Source organism: Camelina sativa, chromosome 11 (genome assembly GCF_030686135.1).
Source record: "Camelina sativa cultivar CO46 ecotype springtype chromosome 11, ASM3068613v1".
In the NCBI taxonomy this organism is placed as follows: domain Eukaryota; kingdom Viridiplantae; phylum Streptophyta; class Magnoliopsida; order Brassicales; family Brassicaceae; genus Camelina; species Camelina sativa.
The window spans coordinates 43,079,867-43,097,922 of NC_141890.1; the positions used below are offsets into that span (position 1 = coordinate 43,079,867).

The 18,056-nt window shown below is 31.1% G+C and overlaps 5 protein-coding genes and 1 long non-coding RNA gene across 9 annotated transcripts; 5 read left to right on the forward strand and 1 right to left on the reverse strand.

Annotated features, from left to right (window-relative positions):
* The first annotated feature begins 1,465 nt into the window (after nt 1-1,465).
* On the forward strand, nt 1,466-2,290 carry LOC147935378 (uncharacterized). Of its 2 annotated transcripts, XR_015572955.1 has the most exons (3): nt 1,466-1,635; nt 1,740-1,821; nt 1,963-2,290. It is a non-coding gene; the product is annotated as an uncharacterized LOC147935378 (long non-coding RNA). The 2 variants fall into 2 exon arrangements; XR_015572954.1 differs by lacking the exon at nt 1,466-1,635 and having other exon boundaries at nt 1,691-1,821; nt 1,963-2,184.
* A 640-nt stretch (nt 2,291-2,930) lies between these two features.
* On the reverse strand, nt 2,931-5,834 carry LOC104725779 (protein REVEILLE 6-like). Of its 3 annotated transcripts, none has more exons than XM_010444505.3 (8): nt 5,398-5,834; nt 4,759-4,816; nt 4,294-4,417; nt 4,033-4,200; nt 3,833-3,940; nt 3,639-3,748; nt 3,462-3,521; nt 2,931-3,368 (listed from the first exon to the last, which is right to left on the reverse strand). In XM_010444505.3, exons 1-8 carry the CDS (start codon nt 5,661-5,663, stop codon nt 3,264-3,266), a joined length of 999 nt encoding a protein of 332 aa, XP_010442807.1. In that variant the 5' UTR covers nt 5,664-5,834; the 3' UTR covers nt 2,931-3,263. The 3 variants fall into 3 exon arrangements, with proteins under 3 accessions (XP_010442807.1, XP_010442806.1, XP_010442808.1); XM_010444504.3 differs by having other exon boundaries at nt 3,833-3,943; nt 5,398-5,814; XM_010444506.3 differs by having other exon boundaries at nt 3,833-3,937; nt 5,398-5,805.
* A 1,264-nt stretch (nt 5,835-7,098) lies between these two features.
* Nucleotides 7,099-7,999, forward strand: LOC104725780 (heavy metal-associated isoprenylated plant protein 10-like). Its single transcript, XM_010444507.2, has 3 exons — nt 7,099-7,324; nt 7,410-7,488; nt 7,629-7,999. The coding sequence occupies exons 1-3, from the start codon at nt 7,160-7,162 to the stop codon at nt 7,853-7,855; spliced, it is 471 nt and encodes a 156-aa protein (XP_010442809.1). The 5' UTR covers nt 7,099-7,159; the 3' UTR covers nt 7,856-7,999.
* A 1,545-nt stretch (nt 8,000-9,544) lies between these two features.
* Nucleotides 9,545-10,963, forward strand: LOC104725781 (uncharacterized). Its single transcript, XM_010444508.2, has 5 exons — nt 9,545-9,664; nt 9,797-9,878; nt 9,992-10,185; nt 10,300-10,378; nt 10,497-10,963. The coding sequence occupies exons 1-5, from the start codon at nt 9,659-9,661 to the stop codon at nt 10,865-10,867; spliced, it is 732 nt and encodes a 243-aa protein (XP_010442810.1). The 5' UTR covers nt 9,545-9,658; the 3' UTR covers nt 10,868-10,963.
* A 942-nt stretch (nt 10,964-11,905) lies between these two features.
* On the forward strand, nt 11,906-14,278 carry LOC104725784 (uncharacterized). The gene is made up of 6 exons (XM_010444510.3): nt 11,906-12,127; nt 12,294-12,378; nt 12,460-12,653; nt 12,779-12,857; nt 13,006-13,596; nt 13,826-14,278. The coding sequence occupies exons 1-6, from the start codon at nt 12,122-12,124 to the stop codon at nt 13,993-13,995; spliced, it is 1,125 nt and encodes a 374-aa protein (XP_010442812.1). The 5' UTR covers nt 11,906-12,121; the 3' UTR covers nt 13,996-14,278.
* A 2,146-nt stretch (nt 14,279-16,424) lies between these two features.
* LOC104725783 (heavy metal-associated isoprenylated plant protein 10) lies at nt 16,425-18,043 on the forward strand. Its single transcript, XM_010444509.3, has 5 exons — nt 16,425-16,575; nt 16,821-16,896; nt 17,090-17,253; nt 17,409-17,475; nt 17,585-18,043. The coding sequence occupies exons 1-5, from the start codon at nt 16,570-16,572 to the stop codon at nt 17,749-17,751; spliced, it is 480 nt and encodes a 159-aa protein (XP_010442811.1). The 5' UTR covers nt 16,425-16,569; the 3' UTR covers nt 17,752-18,043.
* The last annotated feature ends 13 nt before the right edge of the window (nt 18,044-18,056 follow it).

Consider the following 18,056-nt stretch of genomic DNA (forward strand, 5'->3'; position numbering starts at 1 on the left):
TTATGTTCTGTTTAAGTGATTTCCAAACATTTTCTTAAGAAATAGCTAAAAAAAGAAAATAAAGTTTGGAATTACTAACCGATAAACGGAGTTATCTTATTTGCACTTTTATGGCGAGACACCATACTTCTAACCATGTTCAATGATGAACCTGCATATAAAACAGTTTGTTAAAACAGAACAGAAATAACCAGCAAGCATAACATATCAAAACTATCAAATAGAAAATTATAATCGATTGGATTGAATATACAGCTTAATGGATTAACAAAGTCTTATCTGTAAGTATATTCTTCCTCGCCATTTTTGTCTTTTATTTGGTTCCATTTTCCCCTGTACTAAAAGAAAGAAATAAAATCAGACATCCACCCAAAATTATTGAGTTTAAAGAAAACATGCAATAAGAAACATAAAGAGGATCTAATCTAGCAAACAAATTTACAAAGAACTAAATTGATCTAAAAATAGTATTGGATAATATCAATATTTTCTTCATTTTTTCCGACAAACATAACAACAATTTCAAACATCAAAATCATATTTCAAATGAATCTAACCAAAATTTTGAAAAATAATTGACTATGGCTAATGATATTATCCACAAATTAACAGCGAAAAACTTGAAGAATATTACAGAAACTCTTTCGATTAATTCATTCAAATTTTGAATCGTCTGAATTAAACAGCGAACACAAATACCAATCTTGGCTTACCTAATAGTTTTTGGTTCTCTACTATGCTTCAACTTTGAGATGGATTTGATGCTAAAGAAGATTGACTCAAAGATTTGCGTAAGAAAATACAACCGATCGGTTTCTACTATAAAAAATAGAATCTTCTCCTACACATTCCTTTTGTTTCGTATTACTTAGAAAAAGAGCTTCTATGTGGGCCATTAAATACAAAAAACGAGGCCCATATTGCATGTCCAACAATTATAGAACAGGTTTCATTGACCAAAAATGAGCCTTATTTTATTTAAACCTAATTTAGTATAGTAAGAAATCTGAGGAAGGTTTATATAAATAATAAAAAATAAATACAATATTGAATAATGAATAATACATACTACAAACATTACTACCACTAATTTTTAATTTAAAATATGGATAAGATTGTAAGAAAAATAATTTACATAACACTATCAACAAATCCAAAAAAAAAAATCAGAATAACAACAACATATATATATATATATATATATCTTTTTTTAATAGTATAGATAACTTATGAAAACATCCCCGCACGTATTCAAATCTAGTGTTATATTAAATTAGATAAATTAAATAATTATTAAAAAAATTATTAACAAAAAAATAAAAAGTATTAATTTAAGTAGATTCCCTTGTCTAATAATATCTGGAAATTTGTTAATGTTCTTTATTAAAGTAAAAAATCTTAGAGAGATAAACGTATTATTTATTTTTTTGTCAAAGATATATTATGATTTTGGAAATTATGATATGTGGGATGCTTAATTAATAATGTTACAGCCCGGTGCTTTTATGGATTACTTCCACAAAAGAAAAAAAGGAAGATTCATTCTTCAGTGCTATATATACGTAGAGGTTCATTGGCATCCTTGTCCATCATCTTCTCTTCTACTTCCAAGATTTCTAGTTTTTTTCTCAAATGGTGCATTCTTTTTCTTACTACATATTGAACAAAATCTCTCTCTTTTTTTTCCCTTGTTATAATGAATTTACCAAAGCTCCCTAATTATATTTCATTGTTTGTAGTCGACGACAATTGTATTCAAGTATGCAGAGTGTCCCGAAAAAAAATGGAGGAAAGGATTCTATTGTTTGCTTATTTTCCCAGGTACACCTACACACACCCATCATTATATTGGAACCACCTTTTGTTGTTTATATAAATCGATTATTATATACATACATAATTTTACTTAGACTTGTGAATTTTAAACAATGTTAATGATTGTTACTTTTTTCTATTTGTTAGGAGTTGAAACTGCATGTTGTGCTATCGTGCCAAACCATTTTGCAGTGAAGAGACAAAATATTGATCAAGAACAACTATTGAAGAAATTGAACAAGATCCTTAAAAATGTCGTAATCATTGATCATTCGGCATACCCTACTGATCATTTTTTTCTGTCTTCCGAAGTCATAAATCAAAGTGCCAAAGTTGTTGTAACTCTTCAAACATATATATATGGTTTTTTTATTATGTTTCTGTATTATTCTATTATTGAAGTTTGGACTTTGTGTAAGTCTTTAGACATATACTATATGGTGAAATTAAATTATATTATCCATTCTTATACTAATCCTTTTGCTCAGGAAGATTGTTTTTTCCCTTCTTTTCTTATATATATATATATATATATATATATATATATATATATATGCATCCAATATGGTCACTAGTGTTTGTTTTCTTGGTCGAAGTATACGTTTAGTTATGGAGTTATATATACCTCAGAATGAGCTACTGAAAAGTTAAGTGCATATTCTAGGCGATATACATCCATATTGGTTTGACAATGGTCAGAGTCAGCCTAGTTCTTGTTCCTCTATATATCAATCAATTTTTTTGAAAGAAACAAAGATATTGATACAATATACATGCTTGCGTAAACAAAAAGCTCAAATAAAATTGTGAGAAGACGAGATGTAACTTATGATAATAATACACTGTACATACTCCATGATAACTTAATTCAAAAGACGTATATATTTATAACAAAAAAAAAAATATATACTAAACCCGATCAATCTCAGCTTCATCTTTTTCATATGTACAACAAACAACCAACAAAGACTCACAACAGAATCTGTATTCATTAGCAATCTGTTTTTTTTTTTTTTTTTGGTATGAATGTAAAATAATATTCACAAAAAAAAAAAAACGATTTTACAAGAGATGCAACTTTTAGAGTTTTTGAAAAGATTAGTGAAAGAGATATAGAATTGAAAGGGGGAAAATTGTGATTTCGAATTTTAAATTGGAAGTCGAAGCTTTCAAACAGACACTGATACATACATACATGCTTGCGTAAACAAAAGCTCATTGAGAGAAGACGAGTGGTGGTATATATAACTTATGATAACACACTGTACATACACCATCCTCAATTCAAAAGACGTATATATTTATATAATAAAACATAAACTAAACCCGATCAATCTCAGCTCCATCTTCATATGTACAACAGTCTACAAACAAAAACTCACAACAGAAGCTGGTTTTTTGGCTCGTCCTTGAACACTTCTGATAATTCTCTTCTTCTATTAAACTTTTCAAGTAGAGATTTCAGGTGGATCTTTGATTAAGGTTTTATTCACTCCACCATGATGATCAGTTGCTGTCTCGGAGCTGATATCATAAGACGAAAGAAGCCGTCTCTGTTGTTTCCAAATTAACAGGAGTTTTGAGGTTAGTTCTGAATTAGGATTTCGAGTTATAACATGCCGATGTTTGTTAAGAGAGATACTTACGTGATCCTCAAAATCAGGGCTAGACAAGTTGATAGATAGATTTCTCATCAACAGTAGCACCTGCTTGGTGGGGGCACACAAAGGAGCAAAAAGTGATTAGTTTAACCATCTGTTCACCATTGGACCGACATGGTATCAATTAATATAAACGTAAAACTGAAAAGACAAGAAGCGTACTGTTTCCACGTCTATGGGGTCCATCTTCTTCAGCTTTTGTAGATGATTACTTGCATATGGGTCAAAAACACTTCCAATGAAGCTGTATACTTGGGCAAAGTCCGGTAAAACTGAAACAAATAAAAAGGATCTGTTTAGTAAAAATGGTAAATGTGGTACAAGTACAAATTAAAAGATAGATAGGTGACAATTACCTCTTAATGAATGGCCAACATTTCCCTGGTCACTTGTGTCCCTGTTGGATCGTGGTCTTGGAGTATTTTCAGAACTACTAGAACAGTTGTTATTCGCTCCTGCTCCTGCTGCTTCCATCAGAACAATATGCATCGTTTAGTTTAATTTGATAAAGATCTTATAATATTCGGATAATAATGCTTGCAAATAAGAAAAGAACCTTTTGTGAGGGGCGTGAAGCTAATTGTTTGCGCATTATTTGTCCATGGAGCCGCAGCAGCAGTGGTTGGAGAAGTCATCAGCATTGAAGAAGACTCGGGCCTAAACATAAAACTTGGGTCATTTGGTTCAGATGTTGACTTTAATGACACTGGTAGTTGAGGTTGCACTGCACATTGCCATAAAAATGCATCAATATAGTTTTTCAATAAGCAAACAGCATTACAACTCCAACGTTTTTTTTGCAGAAGTTATTACGTACCACCCTTGTGGGCTTTCTGAGGATATGGATGAGCTGCTTTTCTTTTAGGTCGAGGAGGAGGGAGATGTTCACCCGTCCCACTCTTTTGTACCTTAAGAAAATACTTCTGAGCATGACTTCGTATCTGCGTTATTAAAGAAATCCGTATAAGAAGCCATAATAGACAGAGCTCAGCAAGCTCACATTTCTAAATGCGAAAATATCTACAGATAACATTTCATTAAATCTCATGGTGATCAGCGACAAAAGCATGTGAAACTCTGGCTCCTAATATATCAAAACAGTTCCAGACAAATAAAGTTGTTTTAAAAGAACACTTGGTGGAGATATCAAATGAGAAGAAAACAACCTCAATCCAAAGTAACACTGAGGGGTCCAAGAGAAAGATAACAGAATCAAACAACTAGAGTAGGCGGAAAAACAAAGTAATCCATTCCAGAAGATATTTCTTCTTTTTTAGTTTACCTGAATCACTGTCTTTGACCCAATAAAAGCTTCAATCTTCTTCCAGTCTCTATCAAACCTAAAAATGATAAAACACAAGCATAAGCGATATCAGATCACCCACCAAACAACCTGAATATAATCCTCAGCTAAGATTGATACCCATCACAATACACAGCGGACTAAGCAATAAACAGTACAGTACAGTCATAGCCTCCACTAGAACTACTCCAAGACCTTTCCCACTATATTACCAACCTTAGTACACGTCTTAAGGACATCTCAGCTCATCCAATATCAATAGAAATTACACATTAACAATACATACATTCTTATATTCTGACCTTCTCAATGCTTTATCAGCAGATTCCTGACCATCCAATAAAATGTGAATACATAGACAATTCCATCTACACTAATTCCAACTCTCAATTCCAATTCCAATTCCACTACTCAGCACAGTACATTCAGAAAACTACACAAAAATTACAATAATCCCAAATTGAAACTCGACGAATGTTCACAGGATTCACCACAAACCCTAATCAACCAAAAATCGAAGCTAATTCTCTCCGAATCGAACCTCCCAAAATGGTTAAAGGAACCTAAAAGCCATTAATCGGAGAAATGGTAAAACTCAAAATGGTAAAAAGAACTCACAATTGAAGAGCTTCGAGGAATTTATCATGCTCAGGCTCGGTCCAGCTCTCTCTGGACTTGGTAATAGTATAAGGCTTCCGAATCTTCTTACTCAAATCCTCAGACGAAGAAGAAACAGTCGCCGCCGCATCCGCAGCCACAGCTACGGCGGTAGAAGAAGAAGTCGTTGGTGAAGAAGAAGAAGGTCCAAGACCCGGAGGAACAGTAGTCATACCGGTCGGATCCAGAAAATAGCCGTGTGAAGGATTCGGATTTCTAGAGACCATGAAATAGGCGAATTTTTGGGGATTTGCTTTTTTTTTTTTTTTTTTGGCTCTGTTTGGGTAATTAAAGCTGTGCGTAGAGAAGAGAAAAAAATGTGGCTTATGAGAGAAGAAGACGGGCAGATAGATTTAATAGATATATTATAATATAAGCTATAGTTTTTATGTGTGTGTATATACGCATTTGTGAAGGTCGGCAAAATAGCCTTGTGACCTAATATAACGTGCCACGTATTTGGAACACTTTATAATAAAGTTTTTTCATTTCCATTTATGTTTTGCATCGGTTTATACCATAAAAGGGTCTTCTTAGTAAAAATAATGATTTTTTCCAACATTGTTTTTGTCTTATATGTACGGTGGTGTTACAAGTTACAACTACTCTAATTGCCCATATTTTATGTGTTGTGGAGGCTTTAAATTATTGTCTGTCCAATTAGCCCCATCCAACATCAAATTTTGAGAAAATGGGTATTTTTAGCCCATTATGAAACATCAAATTGTATGTCCAATATGCCCATCCAAGTTGGTTTTTTTACTTTTTAGTGTGGGTGCTTAAGCGTGAGGTGCTCAATTCTCAACCAGCTACATGCCAATTGCTAAAGGCTTGTTGTATTCTTTGCCATGAATGTTTTAAAGTAGTGATGAGTTAAATACATGCGATACTCTTTCTGAATCTGCTATCCGATTCGATTGATACCCACTTACAAAAACACATGTGCAACATGGGATACAAGAGATTTATATGAGGAATGAGTCTCCAAATACGGATTTCGATTTTCATGGTCGTTGGACATAACATAACGTAGATTAAAGCGCTTGTGAGTAGCATGTAAATGACAATAAAGTCGAGTGGTTTGTGAGTTGTGATTCATGTTTTCACAGAAAAAATTATCTATCTATAAATGTTTTAAGTTTTTATTACTTATTAGCAAGCTGAAGCTGAAACTTACGTATTAACAACATCCATATTTTGAAAACATGGATAACATAAACTATTATGATTATGAGAACATATATCCTCTTTTTTTTTTTTTGTTAAATTTGTTTTTTTGTTGTTGTTGTTGTTGTTGTTGTTGATAAACCTCTTGTTTAATTCGTTGGCAATCTTATTAGTTTTCACCTCCCTTTAAGTTTTTTTTTCTTCTAATTGTATGATTGTATCCATTCTAACAGTTTATTATGTTTAACAAAACAACATCTAAATCATGAATTTAAGTTTATTTGATAATTTTTTAACAAAAAAAAAATTTATATTTGATAAATGATTCCTATTTTCGACGAAGTTAATTAAGAAGTTCTTATCGACGATATAATAAAAGACATAAGATATCGCATATACACAATTATAACACGGCATTAGTTGAAGCTACTAAAGTACTAAACTAAAGAGTCACAGCTGCCACACGCTATATATAACAAACAAACAATCTATAGAAAGACACAACTTTTTTATAATATTCAGTTTCTAGCGTCGATGACTTGACTTAATCGTTTCCATGCATATTCCCGAGCTCAAGACAAAAGATATATCGTTTATATATATATACAGAGAAGCAAATGTTTATTATGAGCAAGCTACAAATTTGATTCCTTTCATATTCCTATCCTATACATCATCTCTTTTCAATCATCAAAGTCTATATAGTTTTCCGAAAATGCCGGTACGCTTTTTTTTCTTTTACTTTAAATTTTGAGAACAGTTCTAAAAAGAAAAAATACCACAACTTAAAATTTAAATCTTTGCAGGAGAAAGTTGTATTCAAGTTGGAAGTTCTTGAGGAAAGAATCAAACGGAAAGCTATGAAAGTTGTATGTGACTTTCCAGGTATAGTAATATAGTAATATGTACAAATCAATGTTTTTATTAAGTCCTGATGGCAAGATCGGTTTATATACAAATATTAGTAAAAAGTTCATCTATTTAAGCTTAAATAGTACTAAGCAATAAATGATTGTTGTTTTTAGGCGTTACTTTGATAGACGTGAAGGAAAAAGGTAAACTAAAGGTGACTGGAGAATTTGATAAGTTTGAAATGACGAAGAAACTGAAGAAGGTATATGAATTTGTTGACATTATGGCGATTAAACCGGATGGAGAACCGGCGCAAAATAAGAAACTGGTTAAGAAGCCTGAACCAAAAGTTAAGAAAGCACCATCTTTCCGCGGTTGGAAATTGGGTTTCTTTAAGTAATTGGTTTGAAGTCGTGATCGGTTTGATTTCCATGGACTAATAGTGTATTCTAATGATATTTCATCTCATTTTCTAAAAATTTGTTTGTCCATCATTTGTAATAATATATTACGGTGTTCTTATATTCATAATGGCCTTCTACTATCTTTTTGTTAACCTTAAAGTATTGGCCATCCAATTGACAACAACGAAAACAAACCTTAAGTGATAGAGTCTCGTGCATTATCTCTTTTCATAAGCAACACTTTCCTTTATCATCATTAGCAACTAGATGCTCAAATACTGGCCACCCATTCCCAAGTACCAAACGTTTCTACGTAGTTAAATTACATTCCCTTTCCCAAATGGCTCATTAAATCTTCAACGCATTATTATTTATTAGTTAATTGAGCAATTTACGATGTACTTGTGATTTTTTTTTTTTTGAATACCAATTTGATATTCGCTGCAAATATCGTTACATGCGGTAACTGTTTTTTGCAAGTATAAGATTGGAGTGTTAGGTTTTGAAAGTATGGATGTTTTGCAAGGGTAAGATTGGTCAAGTATCATTTTCCAAGATATCGAAGGTGTTGAAAAAGTTAGTCAACCTATGACAAAATTATTGTTATCCTGCAACTTCGTTCCAAGATAACCACACTTATTCCATCTAATTCGTTTATAGTATATCGTCAAATCAATTATCTAACCACTAGCTTGAACTCATCATTGAGTCGTCGTATTAATATTATATCACAAGTGTTTCTTTTTAATGGATTTTTTTTCGCCCACATGCAATAAAATTGATTAAGCCTTTTGTATATGTTTTTTATCCTTTTCGTTTTAGTGTTGGTATATGAAAGAGTCCATGTCTAAAGACCATTATTGTCTGCTGCTGATGGACCGAACATTCAAAGCTTGTAAATGAAAGAGTCCGTGTGTGAAGAACATATTCTTCACGAATATTCAAAAGCTTGTAAAATGTAGTATAAATTAAGATTCACTTACTTAAAAAGGATTAGCTTGGTCTCAACTTTTCTCTATTTTTTCTTTTCTTTTTAGTCGTGCATATATGATCTATATCCATGAGAAATCTGAGCAACACAAGTATTTCGCAAATATTTATACGAATCCATCTGATCATATATCAATTTATATACTAATATTGTATTCTTTCATACTCTATCTCATGCTGTTTAAGTTCATTGGCATTCCCTTAATTTAATTTTCTCTATGAAAATTCCGTTATATATACAATGTAATAATACACATCTCTATTTTTTAATATTTCGTGGATTTAATTATGAAAAATTGGATATTGTATTTCCTAGCTTCGAAGAAATTTTAAGGTTCAGGTTCTTTCTTATGTATAGTCTCTACGTCTTGAGTTTAATAGTTCTTACTTATGTAGAGCTAACGAAGAAATATAGAGAAAACACGTTATTAGTTGAAGCCACAAAAGAGACCATGCCATGCACTTTCCATTTATTATTTAGAAATACTTTTTTAAAAGATAATAATATTCATTTAGAAAGACTTAACTAGATTCAACTTGTTTTTATTCTTCCATCTTTTTTTTTCCTCTTTGCTGAGCATATATTCTACCATCTTATTATAGGAAAAGACTCAAAACTGTTTGTATAGGTCTTGATGTATAAAATTGACTATTTTGGTTGGACCTAATTAACTAATCATTACTATATTCACTACTTACAAACAAAACATTGTATAAATAAACGGGGAAGCATAGGGATACTACTGTGCAAGCTTGCGAGTTTACAATCATATTTCTCCTTCACTCTCCAATTTTTTCAAAATTCCAAAATGCAGGTTTGTTTGTTTTTTTTTCACAATTTTCTTATTAGTTTTAAGTAATTAAATTTCAATGGTTTAATGTAAATTACGGTAGGAATTTTAATATATTTATTGCGTATATATACAATGAACTGCTCTAATTTCCAGGAGGAGACAGTTGAATTCAAGATGGATGTTTCTGATGAAAACATCAAACGGGAAGCTATGAGAGTTGTCTGGATGGATTCAGGTACACCGAACACAAATCTATGGTTGTAGTATCAATGAAACCAGTTAAATCAGTGAATACTTTAATCTATCTCAAGCTTGAAATATTGAAGCAACAATATTTGTTGTTATTAGGAGTTACTTTAGTAGACATCAAGGAAAAAGGTATACTAAAGGTGAAGGGGATATTTGGTAAGATTGTAATGGGGAGCAAATTATATGAGATAGATAATTCTGTTGACATAATCAACCCAATGGGTAAACCCGGGCCAAGTCGCATTCCGGGTTTAAGTACAGTATACAATTATCTTACAACTCCCAAAATTCAGGTTCATTTTACAAATTTTTCAGATTATTTTTAAGCAATTAAAGTTATCTACTGTATGAATTCTGTCAATATATATTAAAATTATTTACTTATACCATGAATTGCTAATTTGCAGGAGATAGTTGTATTCAAGTTTAAAGTTCTTGATGATAGCATGAAGCGTGATGCTATGAAAGCTATCTGGGAGTTTTCAGGTACACCGATACGAACCTATGGTTTATGAAACCAAAGGAATCAATTATAGATGGTTATTATGTTTACATAATTTAAGTCTTTTAAAACAATGCACTATTGTTTTGTTTTTTTCGTTAGGAATTACTTCGGTAGAGGTTAAGAAAGATAATCAAGTAGAGGTGAAGGGAGGAGAATTTAATAAAATCTCAATGTCGACGAAACTAAAGGAAATAGATGAATATGTTAGCGTTACCATCAAGGCTGGACCAGAAGTTGGTGGGACAAAGATCAACAATCGGTTATATTTCAATATGTCGCCTACGCATGTACCTGTTCGTGCGCCTGTACCTGCGCCTACGCCTATAACTGTACCTGCGCCTACGCCTGTACCTGTACCTGCCCCTGCTCGTAACCCCGATATACGGCGTATATCTTCTCCTGCGCGTAGGCTTCATTTACCTGTTAAAACTTCAATTTGGACAAAGTGCTTTCGGTGTGATTGTCGATAAAATCTGTTCTGGAATGGCCGTATATTGGAGTAATTGAATTCGTTGTAATATTATGATAGTTTATTTACATGTCAAAGTCAAAGTTAAATTCAATAATATATGCATGTCCAACATGGCTAGATTGAAAATCACATACTAAAATAACAAAAAAAAAAATTGCACCAGTTTTATAGAGTGAATAACTCCCAACAACAAGATTCACTACAAAGTTTACGAGAAGGTCTCCAGCGGTATGTTTTTTTGAACCAGTTTTACAGGCCGATACATCTGCTGGTCTCCAAGCGAAGTTACCTGATAAGCTTTTTTTTAACGCATATATAAGATTGTTATATTTCCATTAAAGTGCCTATTACTCTTGAACCACACAGCTTTGATTGGCACTAAATCACCACTATTAGAAATCTAACTCAATTTTCTATAACTTTCATTACAGACGTTTTGACTGGTTCTGAGTAATCATTTTTTTTTTTTTTTTTTTTGTATTCAAATGAGTGGTGTCCTCCATTATTTTAACCTGAATTTATTAAACCAAAAGACACACAAAGACACTACTTCTAAATTGCAAGTTTCCACTTAGACACTAAATGCAACAAAATACAACAAAAAGTATCTGCGCAAATATTTATATGAGTCCAATTATCAAAATTGATTTAAAGAATATCCTATTTTTAATCTTCTAAGTATAATTAATATGTATGTTAATTTTCTTGGGTATCCAGTATCCTTTTCCACCTCCGATCCTTTTTTTTTTTTTTTAACTAATCCATAATATTCACATAACATATCTATGCTTTTATCTTTTTCCTTATAAAATTTTAATTATGAAAAACTAGACATTTCATTTCCTAGCTTCTAAGAAATTGTGATGTTCTTTCATATATTCTTAACATCTTGACTTAATTTTTTTTATTGAGAAAATGGCAAAAAATTATTGTATAACACGGTGTTAGTTGAAGTCACTAAAGTAAGAGACCAAGACCAGGCCACCTTCTAATCATCTTAAATTATATTTAAGAAAGACTAGTCTAGACTCAACTTGTTTTGATTCTATTATATAGAAAGACTTCAACTTGTTTTGCTAAATTAGTTTTGATATACAAAATCAACTTGTATTTCCTTTTAGTAATTCCAAATAGTTGAAATAACTAAATATATCGTATAAATAAATAAATATACGGGGAAGCAAAGGGTTATTGTCATACAAGCTGCGAGGTTGCAATATTCCTCTGCGTTTATCTCTTCTTTCTCTTCAAAATGCAGGTTCGTTTTTCTTTTTTCTCTCGTTCTTCAGAATAGTTTTAACTCTTAAGCAATTAATTAAATTTCAAAGGTTTAATATACGGTTGAAAATCTACAGAAAATATATGTATGTATATATCTAATAGAGTTATATTGCTTATACAATGAACTCCCAATCAACTTGCAGCATGAGGAGACAGTTGAATTCAAGATGGATGTTTCTGATGAAAACATCAGACGAGAAGCTATGAGACTTGTCTGGATGGTTTCAGGTACAACAATACAAATATATGGTTAACCAATATGTGATTTAAGCTTGAAATATTGAAACAATAATATTTTGTTGGTTTTAGGAGTTACTTTCGTAGACATCAAGGTAAAAGGTATACTAAAGGTGAAGGGAATATTTGATAAGATGGAATTGGGGATAAAACTACAAGAGATTGATGATTCTGTTGACATAATCAATCCAATGGGAAACCCGGCGCAAAGTCGCATTCCCGGTTTAAGTACAGTCTACAGTTATCTTACCACTCCAAAAGTCCAGGTTCATTTTTACAAAATTTTCAGATTATAATGGCTCACTGTTATCTAGTACCTACCGTAGGAATTATAGATTATATATAGATTTAGTAATATTATTTACTTATACCATAAATTGCTATTTTGCAGGAGATACTTGTATTCAAGTTTAAAGTTCTTAATGAAAGCATCATACCATATATTATGGAAGTTATTTGGGAGTTTTCAGGTACACCAAACAAATCTATATATGGTTATATATGTTAAAACCTAAAACCAAAAGAAATCAATGACAGTACATATTTAATTTTACATATATACTTTTTTCATCTGTTTAGGCTAGAACAAGTAAAACATTAATATATTTTTTTTGTTAGGAGTTACTTCGGTAGAGGTCAAGGGAGATGATCAGGTAGAGGTGAATGGAGAAGAATTTAGTAAAATTGCAATGGCTAAGAAACTAAAGGACATCGATGAATCTGTTAGCGCTATCATCAAGGCTGAACCAGGTGTACAGGCGGCACCTAATAACGGAACCTCATATGGTACAAAGATCACCAATGCGTTATCATCTTTCCATATGCCGTATGCGCCAATGCGTGTGCCTCCGCCTGCACCTGTGCGTCCTCCTCCCGCGCCTGTATATGCGCGTGGGTGTGGAAAAAGTTATGACGATGGATTTAATAAACCAAATCAGCAGCCAATCCTCAATGCTGTTGCTGCGCGTGTACGTGACTTTGTGTATAAACCAAACACGAATAAGTTCAAGCACCATGCTGAGATTATTGGTAGGAATAAGCCACAACCTCAAGTCAAGGATCAGGAGCAAGAAGGAGGAATGTTTGGATTCTTTGGTAAGAAGCAACAACCTGATCAAAAGGATAAATGTGCTCGTGAAATCCCAAAACCACAGGTTGTCAATAAGGAGCCGTCTGCTAGTACCTCAAAATCAGGAACATCAAAAAAAGGTACAAAACATAGAACTCATGTGCGTGTATGAACATACTTTTTCCTAGTTTATTAGATTTCTTTTAATGAGATGAATTTTGAGGTGTGATTGGTTTGAGCTCCATGGACTATATTACCATGTATGTTCCGGACTAGAATGTCACCTCATCTTCTAAAATAAAGATTGTTTCATATTAGCATATTATGTTTTATTAACCTTATATATTTGTGTTAAACCATCTGATGCAGAAGGAGAAACACAATATACTTGGGACCCCTCATCACTAGTTACGGGCTTAACCACTATGAATCCCTTTCAAACGGAAAACACAAACAGTCAGATGACGTCCTCACAAACGAATGGATCCACGCAAAACCAACACTCAACACAAAAGAAATACCAATATAGAACGGAGTGAAGGACCGGTTATTCTCTAATCTTAATTCTTAAGTCGAAAGAACTGAGTGTGTGTCGAGTTTTTCTTTAGATGGGATTTTTCTATAGGACTACTGTGCTCTATGGAACTACCATGTTCTGGACTAGAATATCATCTCATCTTCTAAAATAAAGTGTGTGTTCTTTATCGTTTATGTTGTTGTTTTTTTTTTTTAATTATTACATATCGGCATTATAAAGTGTATTGTGTTTTTGTTAATTACTCTTGAAATTTTATACTCCCAATTAATTGTGTGTTGTTGAGATATCGCTTTTGTTAACCTTAAGATTATATAATTACTTGTTGAGATTAGATTTTCTGGAACTAAAATTTTTAAAAAATTCAGTTAATGACATCATAATTACGTGAATTCTTAATGGTGATTAAGTAATTAACTAAGGATTAAATATTTTTTTATAAGTAAATTTATCGAAGTTTTAAACAAAGGCAAAATGGTGGGTGGTAAACAAATTATAATTTTTAAAAACTTAAGGGCTATTATTGAGTGAATGATTTGTAAATTCATGTAGAGTTGTAAAATTATGAAAATTAAAATACATGATTCTGAAATAACATATTTTATTTTTGTATTTGAATCATTCTGTTTTTCAATTTCAAATCCATTTAAAACATAATGTGGATTTTAAAATTTCAAAACAAATCATGAAATGAATAACATGAGATTTTAACAAGTATTTATAAATTATATAACCAATAACACATAATTTTTGTTTAGATTTCTAAATCCATTAAAATTATAGAACAAGTGTTCAAGAAAGCGGTCTAGGCGACCGCCTAGACGCTTAGATGACCCAGTGAACCGCTTAAAATTACATAAATTTTATTTTAATATTTATTTTTGAATTTTTTATCACCTCTGCTGTCCATGTAGATTAGATTCCAGTTTTTCTTTTTTCTTAGATAACGTCGTTTTGATTCCAGTTCGTTTAGATTTCATCATCGAGTCTTCTGATATCTAAGTTATTTTGAATTTGCTTGAGATATCTGTCGCAGCCAAATGTGTAAGCCCGGAAGTTGTGAATCACATTCGTGTTGATGGGTACGATACCATCAAGTTGATGGCATCAACCATTTGCTTTCCAAGACCAAGCCGGTATGCTTTTTTTCTTTTCTTTTCTTTTACACTTTCTGTGATGATTTAATTATACGATGATAAACTCGTACTGTTTTCATCGAAGTAGCAACTCGTTACAACCTTAGACTATGTGCTGCACTAGTAGTCTCTCGAAGTTTCTCATAATTTAAATAAATAAATAAAAAGAAAAACAATATCTTTTTTTTTTCAAAAAATCTAAGAATTGTTTCTCAAGGTTTATCATATATGGTGACACAAGTCTCTTTCTAAAATGTTAGGTTTTATTATAATAAATCAAATCCACAAAAATTTAATATTTTAATTAAATAGTTTATATGTTGTTATATATATATATTTTATAAATCATAAAATAAAATTAGCTATCTAACAAGTTTTATTGTGCATAATTTAGAGAATTTTGTTAGAAATACCTTTTTTTATATATCTTTTTTCAAAAATATTATTTTTTAATTATTTTCTTTTTTGTCTTCTTTTAATTTTTAATGATCATTTTACCTTTACATAAAAAATATTTTAATTAATAAAATGAAAAACAATTTTTTCCCGCCAAAAAGAAATTACAAGGATTTTATAAGGTTTTTATAAGGTTTTAAAAGATTTAAAATTATTTAAATAAAAACCTTATAAAAAACTTATAAAAGCTTTATAAAAAATCTTATAAAAAATTTGTAAATGCCTTATAAAAACTTTTAAAAAATCTTACAAAAACTTTTTTAAAACTTTGTAAACGCGTTCTGATTTTTTGATACTTTAAATATATTATTAGTGTAATCGAATTTGATTTGCTATATTGTACTTATTGACTTTTTGCAAATATGTAGAGATCAATTTTGTTAATAAATTTTTGAATAAGCAAAACTAAAAGGATAGAATAAAATGTATTTTAAAAATGATATTATAGATTTAGTGAACATTAGTGTAATTTATTATGTTGTTTTAATTTTCTTGGGTATCTTTTCCACCTCCCTTAATTTTTTTCCTCAAATAATTAATCCACAATATACTGTTAGACAACAAAAAAAAATAATTATGACAAATTGGAGATTTCATTTCGTAGCTTTTAAGAAATTGTGATGTTCTTTCGTATATCCTTAACCTCTTGAGCTTAATATTTCTAATATTATCCAGATAACGACACCAAAATTATTGTATAACACGGTATATCTATCCCATCTAAAGTCAATAAACTAGCCTCAACTTGTTTTGAATGTACCAATCTATTTATTTTTTTATATTGGTCTTCATTGTACAAAATTGACTATTTTCCTATTCTATATATAGTTCCAGTGGTTGAACCTTATATATCATTACTATATTCACTATTTACAAATAAAATATTACGGTATAAATATACGAGGAAAGCTAAGGTTATTGACGTAAGTTGCGAGAGGTTGCAACCAGATTCCTCTGCGTTTATCTCTTCTTCACTCAATCTAAAAATGCAGGTTCGTTTTTTTTTTCCCAAATCTATATTCTATATCGACAGAAATAGTAGACACAGAAAAAAAATCTATATCTATCTATATAGAAATATATGTATTGCTAATAAAATAATACAATAAAAAATAAAAGCTAATTTCAATTGCATCTAAGTATGTGTATGTTTTTTTTTTCTTTTCTAATGTTCAAATTAGTTATTATAATAGAGTTATTTCTCATATATACAATGAAACTGTGTGCTAATTTGCAGACAGTTAAATTCAAGATGGATGTTTCTGATAAAAACATCAAACGGGAAGCTATGAGAGCTGTCTGGATGTTGTCAGGTACACGGAATACTAATCTATGTATGATTGTAATATTAAGTAAACCAAATAAACATTTAAGTAGTTTAATCTTATATATGTAAGCTTGAGATAATTAATGTATGAACAAAATAATATATTTTTGCTGTTATTATTAGGAGTTACGTAATTAATGTATATGAACAAAATAATATATTTTTGCTGTTATTATTAGGAGTTACGTTGGTAGACATCGAAGAGATAGGTATAATAAAGGTGAAGGGAATATTTGATAAGATTGAAATGAGGAGCAAACTACAAGAGATAGATAGTTCTGTTGACATCATCATTCCCGTACCGGAACACGAACACAGTTTTCTTATCCCCCCTAAATTAAAGGTTCATTTTTTCGCAATTCTCAGATTATTATTTTTACGAATTAAAAAATTTAATGCCCCATTATTTTCTTCTATATATATATATATATATATATATATATATATATATATATAAATTCAAAATTATTACTTATATGATGAATTGCTATATTGTAGTTTCCGTTTAAAGTTTTTAATAGGCGCATCATACGGGATGCTATGGAAGTTATTTGGGAGTTTCCAGGTACACCAACACAAATCCATGATTATATTAAACCAAATAAATGAATGATAGTATATAGTAGGATTAGGATATATATTTACAGTTTACATTAATGTATGTTTGTTGTTAGGAGTAACTTCAGTAGAGGTCAACGGAGATGATGTACAACTAGAGGTGAATGATGGAGAATTTGATAAAATTGAAATGGCGGCGAAACTAAAGGACATAGATGAATCTGCTAGCGTTATCATCAAGGCTGGACCAGATGTACAGACACCCAATAACGGAACCTCATGATGGTTGTTCAAAGCCATCAAGACTGGACCAGATGCTGATCAGGTGGCAACAGTGAGAATGTCTATTCGGCAACCAAAGCCAAACAAAAGAATATGCAGCTTTACCAAGTTTTCTAACTTCACTTCTGTATATTTGAATTATTCAATAAGCAAACTATTCTTCTTATGATCTATAGGAAGCATTCTCCCAATTTCAAGTTTATTATAGGAGCTTTGGCTCCACAATGTACTTTTGCTATTTAATCAAATGAAAACAAACAAAAATTAGGTAGTCTAAACTACTACCAATCAAATTGCTTCGGTTAT